General features: G+C 40.3%; 1 protein-coding gene across 1 annotated transcript; it reads right to left on the bottom strand.

Moving 5' to 3' along the window:
* Positions 1–309: 309 nt before the first annotated feature.
* Positions 310–4,207, bottom strand: LOC104427154 (AP2-like ethylene-responsive transcription factor AIL1). The gene is made up of 9 exons (XM_010040299.3): positions 3,869–4,207; positions 3,168–3,711; positions 2,940–3,022; positions 2,744–2,752; positions 2,542–2,630; positions 2,167–2,240; positions 1,957–2,007; positions 1,730–1,806; positions 310–1,552 (listed from the first exon to the last, which is right to left on the bottom strand). The coding sequence occupies exons 1-9, from the start codon at positions 4,002–4,004 to the stop codon at positions 573–575; spliced, it is 2,043 nt and encodes a 680-aa protein (XP_010038601.2). The 5' UTR covers positions 4,005–4,207; the 3' UTR covers positions 310–572.
* Positions 4,208–8,531: the final 4,324 nt, after the last annotated feature.

The raw sequence follows: 8,531 nt of genomic DNA, 5'->3' as shown, positions 1-8,531 counted from the left end.
AAAAGAGTCATTCCCAGTACACAGCTTGCTAGTTGTAGGCATGAACACTTCGCATTGGTAATCTAGGAATCGAGATTTCATGTTTGACCCATGAGTTTCTGGGATCGCAGACGCCAAAGAGGAAGAGAAGACATATCAACTCTCATTCTTTGTGTGACCAGATCAATGTATATATATCGTTCAGAGTTACATAGCATGGTTAGATTGATAAATGGCGACAAAAGCTTTTCCGAAAGCATCCAATGCAGGCAGCCCCGTTGAAGTTTCCCAAAATTATAGCAGGAGAGAGCTAGAGAAAGAGTGGGGCGATTGAGCTCTCGGATGCTATTGCATGAACTTCAGCGAGCGTCCCTTGTAAGTGCACATTTAAAAGCTGAATGTCAGCCTGATCAACTAGAGGGGCAAAAGAGAGAAAGAAAGAAAGATTAGTGAAAGCAAGGGTCCTATCTTCGATCAGTCTCCGTTAGCGAATGACGAATGGGGGAGAGGAGAATCTAATTAAGAATAATCAAAAGCCGGTGAACGCAAACTAAAAGGGGTGAGTTGAAATACTGCATGATGATGGCCTCAGATCAAGTGTCATTCCACACAGCGAAAGGGGATGCTGCCATCTGATGCATCGTGCAATTGTTACTAGAGAAGAGTGTCGTTGTTGTTGTTGTTGGCGGCACTGCAGTGGGTAGCCAACCCAGCTCGTATCCACCACCTTGTTCATAATGTTCATGGCCGCAATCATCTTGAATGTGGTTCTGTTGACCATACCCAATTATTTTCACTGCCCCATCATTATCTTTAGCCTCATTCACTCTGAATTGCTCGGCATGCTGATTTTGATGATGATGGCCAATGCCACTGCTAGCCAAGACCGTTCCCACCGGGATCCCAAGCCCAGAATGATTATTATGTCCGAACGGGGTTGCATTGTTGAATCCACCACCACCATACACTAGAGAGTTGGAGGATGAACTGTGCTCCATGGATACTGGGGAGTCGATGTTATGGTTGGAAGAGTCAGTGGTGCTCAACAAGAGGGAATTGGTAGAGGAAGGCTGGTGGTTGAAGAAATTGTGGGTGGTGTTAATGGTGTTGGAATTGGAATAACAATAATCATCATCTTGCTCTTGCTTGCACGGCCATGCCCTCTGCACATGGCCATATCCATATGGTGAGGGCAACTGATGATGCCGATGCATCACATTCTGCATATTACCATTGCTCATCCATGCCTGCGCCTGTGCTTGTGCATGGAGGAAATCCCCATAATCATTAGTACCACCTTTAAATGCCGTATGGGGCCACAAAGTGCCGAGCAGTGATCCAGAGACGAAGTTATGGTGGTCGTGTGATCCCCCAAGAGTGATGTGGCCTGTGATGGCGGCTGTAGACTGTTCAGCTTCCTTCAAGCGCTTGGCAGCTGCTCCAATAGGCAAGTTGGTGCTCTCCAGGATGGTCTTCACATCGTAACGGCTCATGTCGAAATTGGTCACTGCATTCAGCCCTCTAAACTTTATGGCGGCTATGTCATATGCCTCCGCCGCTTCCTCCTGGGTACCTGACAGCAATTTTTGCATTCAGTGTGCAATTCATCAGATACATGTAGATATAGATATGTAATGCGGCACCTATAATAATGAACAGAATCAAGATTCAAGATACATATTTAATCGATTATGTACAGTTTAAATTGTTGTTACTATATAAAGACAGGAAAAGTAGGCAGAAAACTCACTGAAAGTGCCCAAGTAAAGGTCCTTGTTCCCTGCAACCCTTCCTATTCTTGCTTGCCACCTTCCATGCTGGTGATGTCTGCCACCACATACCCACAAAAGCTCTAATTAATTAAGTTTTAAACATATTATATCCAGATATATAATATGTGAGACCATGATAATCTAATCTTGGGGATTCACTCAACCATGGGCCACAATCAGTCTATGCAAAAGTCATATACTTTACCTGGTCACCCCTCTATAAATGGATGCCCCACGAGAGAACCCACTACTCTTCCTGCAACAAAACATCGAAGGGATAAATAAAAAAATTAACTCCATAGAGCAAATCTTTGGAAACTCACCTTTTGTTAATGCAGTCCAAATCATTAAGTAAATATATATTTGTTGTGTTAATGATTGGTGAAGGTATGTATTGTACGATGCATTACAGTACCTTCTCAAAGACGCAATGAACTCCTGCCTGGTCATGTGCTTCATCTCTTCCAACTCTTTATCGTAATTGTTGATCTGAAAGTTCAATCCCAACACATTGTTTTAGATAGAAAAGAGGCAAAAAAAGAAAAAAGAAAAAAAGTACGCAGTCATCTAAGTGGGAAACAAAAAAAAGGCACACTTGTCGGGTAATTCATCGGTGAACGGAGGACACATCCCTCATATTAGGGAGACCATTTAGGATCTCATCTAAAACATGTCACTGCCCGGGAGTAAAAGGTAAGATAAAAAAAAGGTTAACACATTCATACGAAGTCTAATCACCAAATTAACAAATTAAATTAGGAGCAATGCAATATTGGGTGCCAGTAATTACCGGGAAATTGGTCGTGGTGGTGGTGCCCCAATACTTGAGAGCAGCTAAATCATAAGCTCGGGCGGCCTTTTCTTCCTTGTCATAACCTCCTACATCAACAAATCAATCATCACACAATGAGTTAATATAACGACAGAGATTCTGATGATGTATAATGAACTCAATTTAATTGCAAAGACAGATATGGAGGGCTAATACTTACCCAAATAAACTGCGACAAAGTGAAGATGGTCAGGATGGAGGAAGCCAGGCCAGGATGAAGACGTTGAAGTAGAGAAGAATATGCGGACACATGAGAGTAGTAGAGAAAGGATACATTGTGGTAAGCACTTAACCAGGAGACAAACGATTAATAATGACTCTTTAGTATCTGAAAAGGGCACCAAAGTCACTATTACCTTGCCTTCCCTTGCGAGTTTGGCCTTCCCGTCGGCAGGTATTGTCCCAAAGGTGAGCCTCATATCTCCCAGTCCATCTATGCCTGCACCAAAAGCCAAGAGAAGGATCCCCAACGTTTGTATTGAGAACATGCAAGGATAATATATGCAAACCCACATGAACCTACATAAGTGTAGGTATATATGAGAAGGCGGTGGGGAGTTTGTGCAAAAAGAAGGCGGGGGAACCTGGTAACGCCGCGATAGATGGAAGTTCGTTGTCCGAAGGTGTCGACAGATCTGCGAGGGAGGGAGTCGGCGGACAAAGTGGTTGGGGTATCGTCAGTAGAAGAGCTATCAAGAGGAGGAGGAAGAGGAGGGGCCGTTTGCATTTGTCGCTCATCGTGATCGATGCCACCGCCACCAGCAGAAGCGGTAGAGAGTGATAGCGCTTGTGCTGGCGCACCGATCTCCGTCCCGGCCAGACTAGTACTGGTATTGCTATTGGGAGGATGGGTCCTCAGCCAGGACTTGATCATGGACAAGCCGAGCATGGAGGAGGACGGGGAGGAGCCGGTGTCGCCCTTGTTGAGGTTGTGGTTGAGATGGAGGTGGTCATGATCAGAAGAAGAGGACAGGGGGTTGCACCCGAGAAAGTTGTCGAGCTTGTTGTGGGGTTGTTCATCATCAGCAACTGGGGTTTGGGCCAAGAGCATAGCTGATGCTGATAGGTCCACCACCGAGTTCACCGCCTTGAAGCCTCCATCTCCTCCCAACCGCTTCAATCTCCAATCTGCACTCGCACCCATTCACTAGTTCATTCATGTATTCCCATCGTTTCATCCATCCATCATCGACATCATATACATATATCGGGTTCAGCAGGAGGAGGAAGAAGAAGAAGGAGAAGAAGGTGGAGGTATGCGCGTGTGTGCACTCAGTAATATTACCTGAAACATCACCATCATCAACAGCAGTGGGATCAGAAATGCCCTGGGAATGGGAGAGGAAAGGAAGCGGGAGAGCAAGGGGCGGCTGCGACTGTGAAGAGAGAGAGAAACCCAACCAGTTGTTCATCGAATCCATTTGCCTTTTGGATCTATTCACCTTATCTGTATCCTAAACATATACTTCTCATGCACAAGATTGATCAACCTTCTTTAAGCAAACAGATGTAGTGGGAGCCAGACTTCCATTTTGGGTTGCGTTGGGTTGGGGGGCGGGGGGCGGAGAAGAGAGAGAGAGAGAGAGAGAAGCATTCCCCCTGATGTGAGTTTTGTGTTTTTGGAACTCTGAGACTGCAGGTGGAAGAAGGGAGAGAGGGAGAGGAAAAGGCCATACCCTCATCTTCAACTTTTTTTTTTTAATTCTTTTAATATATGCCATCTTTTTCTTTAAAATTTTCTTGAAAAACATAAAATATTCATTTCATAATTTCCCCTATAACCTACAAAATTGACTTTTAAGGGAAAAAAGAAAGAAAGACAGGTGCCTAATTGACCTCCTTTGACTGCTTTATCTTCAATGCCCACCCCCAAGGGTTCATCGTCGGTTCATGTACTGGATCTCTGTAGATTGATATAGGAGGTAAAAACACCTAATCAACCTCCTTTACGGGAGCTTTCTACATAGATAGATTGATGTGTCCTATCCTCAATATATCGTAATAGATCTTTCATCTAAATAGTGCACAGATCTTCCCCGGACCAAGAGCTATCGTCCCGAGAGCTTTAACCACACTCCTTCCTTCTACTGAGACCGAGACTATAGAGACAATAGAGACTATACTTACAATAAATAGTCTTCATCAGCAGTTCATTAAATAACAAAAGTACAGAAGCAAAGTTTGAATGAGGTATGCACTTCCCAAGCGGAATAGTTTAATATAGCTAATTCGAATATGTTGGAACTAAGACCGAGTAGGGAAAGCTGAGATTATATTCCTGCCCTTTTGTCTTTACTAGGTTTAGAAAAGATCATGTGCAAGAAGTCACTAACATATACAAATGCAGTATGATATGGCAACAAGCATGCGTGTGCTTTCTTAATTAAAACCTAAAATCCATGAGGAAGATCCTCAAATTTGTTCCGATGATGATAACTTGCAGGGCAATCAGATAGACCACCCCACCACCCCCTCCCTGGTCCCCAACCAACCCCACCACCACCTGCGACCGCCACCGCCGGAGTCATGGGCATGGGATCTTTGAATCTATCAGCACTTGGATTCTAGAGAACTGTCGACTACATTACATGCATGTACGTTGTCCTCTTTATGATCATTGCATCTACTCCTCCTGTCTCCATAGGATCAACTTCACGTGCCATCTGAACCCCACGCATCGTTTGTTTTTGCTTTCCTTCTCCGTCTAGTCGAAGAAGTTGGGAATAATTATAACATATAACAATAAGCTCATTAAACCCCTTATAGTCGTTGGACTCTTGTTGAATAGAATCTATGTTGAATCACCATTTAGTAGGGTTACTAGGACTTGAGTCTCTTTCTTGAGCGGGGCATCTTTGAATTCTAAGAGAAAGAGTGTAATTGACATATTTTAAATTGAAGAGTTTTCTTATGAAACATACTTAATTACAGAACAAGTTTTTTTTTTTTAACACCACCATCGAACTGCAAGATGGCATTGAATCCCTAATCGTCACCGCCGCCGACGGAGTGCTACTGCTGATCCCCCCGTTTGAAGCGGGGGGTTCTGAGATATTCTGCAAGACTGATGGGTTTGTTCATGCATGCAGGCTTTTTGCAGTGCAATCTAAGAAAAGCAGATGAATACAGCATTAAATGCCGCTTATCATATTCGTATTCATTCTAAAGTTTTCTTCTTCTTTTTTTAATAAAAAAGGGAGAGAAGAAAGAGAATTAATTAATAATTGCCAAAGCTGCACCCCCACGAGAGGACATCAGCCCTGGTCTTCCGGGTCTTACTAGATCATCTTTTTTATTTCATTCCCTCTAGTATGCCTAATTCCCTACTCTGCTTGCAAAATCTGGCTGCCTGTTCCTTACTGATTTTGAAAGCTTTTTGTATTTGGAAAAAGATTTCGCACCTTTTTAAGTTAACAACTTAAAGAAATTAAAGAAATTAAAGACTTTTTAATACCTTGAATTATATCATATCGTATGTAATACAGGTTCCGAAAATTTAAAATTTCTTGGATATTAAAAAAAGTGACTTTTGAAAAGACTTGTTTCTTGAGTAGATAACTTTTCTCTAACATGTCTTCTTCTATTAACCAAATTGAAGCTAATATCTATGACTATATTTTTTACTAATTCTCATTAATGTTTTCAAATTACTGTTTAACAAAACTACAAACGCATTGAAGGGAGCATCGTGAGATGTGAATCGTATTTACACCGACGAGGCATTCCAAGTTCCATTATTTTCACTTGATCGATATCCTTCGCATTTAACCACAAACTTTCTTTACATGAATATTTGGCGGTAAACGAAATGCGTAGTGACAGTCATGTTAATAGGAGCGGTAAAGAATGCTTGATAAACATATTTAATTGCGAGATTTTTTTTCTTATTTTCAAAATTATTGCACATCTACTTTGAAATGAAATTAATGTGTTGACAGAAACCCCAAAAATGACCACCTTGGCTTAATTACTTTGAGAATAGAAGCCATCTATCATTTGTGGAACATCACCTGCAGGTGCACTGGATGAGATGTGATTATTAATGGGAAAATGATACAAATGGTCCCTTAAAAATTATCTTACGTACAATGAGATCCACAAATTTTCAATTTGTTCAATGTAGTCTATAAACTTTATTTCATTGTGTAATGTGGTCCATGAATTCTATCCTAATGTGTAGCGTGTTATTTGAATTTTTAATTTATTCAATGTGATTCATGAACTTTTGGTACATATTTACTTTAGTCCCATATTTTATGAAAATATTCAATGGTATTTTTGAACTTGAATTAATGTAAGGATAATACCGAACATCTTTTTATACTTCAGAAATTAAATTTTAAAAGTTCGGGATCATGGTGCACATTAAATTTGAATGTTAGATTAAATGTAAGAATGAATTGTGTTCCATTATTAATCGATTGGATGTCCCAGGATGGACGCCCCTGCGGTCCAGTATGTCGTGTTCTGATTGCTCTGACATCGTATGCAATATCATGCATGGATATACATCATGTCATGGAGCTGGTGCATGCAGTGCACGTACTCAATGCATGCCATCTGTTACCCGACCACCCACCAAATCTATATTTATTCCTAGCCCTAAATCCCTTATATAGATAAATAATAAAAAGGCCAATTATTCAAATACCATGACCCGTTTATTTAATGAAAACCGAATGATTCATAACATTTTCTTAAAAATAATTGTTTATATTGCTTACCAAAATGAATAGACGAAAAATATTTTCATCATCCATAAAATATTAAGAATAAATTACTATCGGTAATAAAAATATTTTTTTCATTGGCTAATTATTTCACGTGATACAATATATCATTTTTGGGGCAAAGGCTCTCTAAATTATTTATTTTTCGCAAAACAAATAGAGTTTAAACCACGTATTTATCTAACAATTTGAATTTCTAAGACGATGAGTAATAGTCCTAAAAAAATCTCACATGATATCGAAGTAGAAAGTCTTGAAATTAAATCTTTATAGGTCACTATTTACCTCATTTATTATATATTTCCACACTTAACTTTACGCCAAAGTTTAGCCTGTGCACGAAGATGATTGTTAGAGCATTTTAATACTAACAGCTTAAAATTTTAGAATGAACTAACAGTGGTCCTGCAAAATCCCGCACCATATGCCCCATTTTCCAGCTTCAACGTGTAGTTGTCGTTGTATCTATTTGAACTTACTAATAAAGAAATAGCTATGGACCCTAGGGGCACTTATCATATGAAGCATTCTTTGTTTTTATTGGACTTGTGGACGTGAGATGACAACTTCATCCATATCAAGAAGACAGAATACGAAAGGGCAAAGGCTATGTAAACGAGAGACGAGATGGAAACAGAAAATTTAAGTAAATTGCAGTGCGCATCGAAAGAGTAAATTAGATGAGGAAAGAAGAAGCTCGAAAACCAAAAGGGAAATGAAAGGGGTGAGGGGCGGGAGGACGGTGGCAAGTGGGGGATTGCATCGGAGAAATCGGCGGAGCACCCGTGCCTCCTCGTTATCCTCGTTCTCGCCACCTCCCCTCGTTTTTTCGCTCCTTTCCATGGCCCCCCCCAACAACAACATTAATTATACTTACGATAATGATGATAATAATAATGATAATCAGCCCTCCCTATGTAAGATACTTCCTCCAATGAAAGCAATCATCTCTTTTTTTTTTCCCATCTCACACAGAGGTCTTGTTAGTGAAACGATTTGAAAAGCATTTTTTCCAAAAAAAATCGTTCGACCCATAAAATTATTTGGTCAATGAGAAAATTTTCATTATCGACAACAATTTATATTTAAATAGTTTCGTAGATAATGATAATATTTTTCGTTCATTCATCTTTATAAGCAATGCGAATGAGCATTTTTCATAAAAATATTTTTCAAATATTCAATTTGCATGAAACAAACGAAGTTTAAACAAAAAAT

The sequence above is a fragment of the Eucalyptus grandis genome, chromosome 2 (genome assembly GCF_016545825.1).
Source record: "Eucalyptus grandis isolate ANBG69807.140 chromosome 2, ASM1654582v1, whole genome shotgun sequence".
Lineage (NCBI taxonomy): Eukaryota > Viridiplantae > Streptophyta > Magnoliopsida > Myrtales > Myrtaceae > Eucalyptus > Eucalyptus grandis.
This window is presented reverse-complemented; position numbering and strand designations above follow the sequence as displayed.

What these genes read in the sequence shown, in the direction of transcription:
- LOC104427154 (XM_010040299.3), bottom strand. Translation starts at nt 4,004, where the DNA reads ATGGATTCGATGAACAACTGGTTGGGTTTCTCTCTCTCTTCACAGTCG. An exon ending in TTCATTGCGTCTTTGAGAAG is followed by an intron (nt 2,008 to 2,166) that starts GTACTGTAATGC and finishes GTTTTGTTGCAG; the next exon opens with GAAGAGTAGTGGGTTCTCTC. An exon ending in CCTTTACTTGGGCACTTTCA is followed by an intron (nt 1,553 to 1,729) that starts GTGAGTTTTCTG and finishes AATTGCTGTCAG; the next exon opens with GTACCCAGGAGGAAGCGGCG.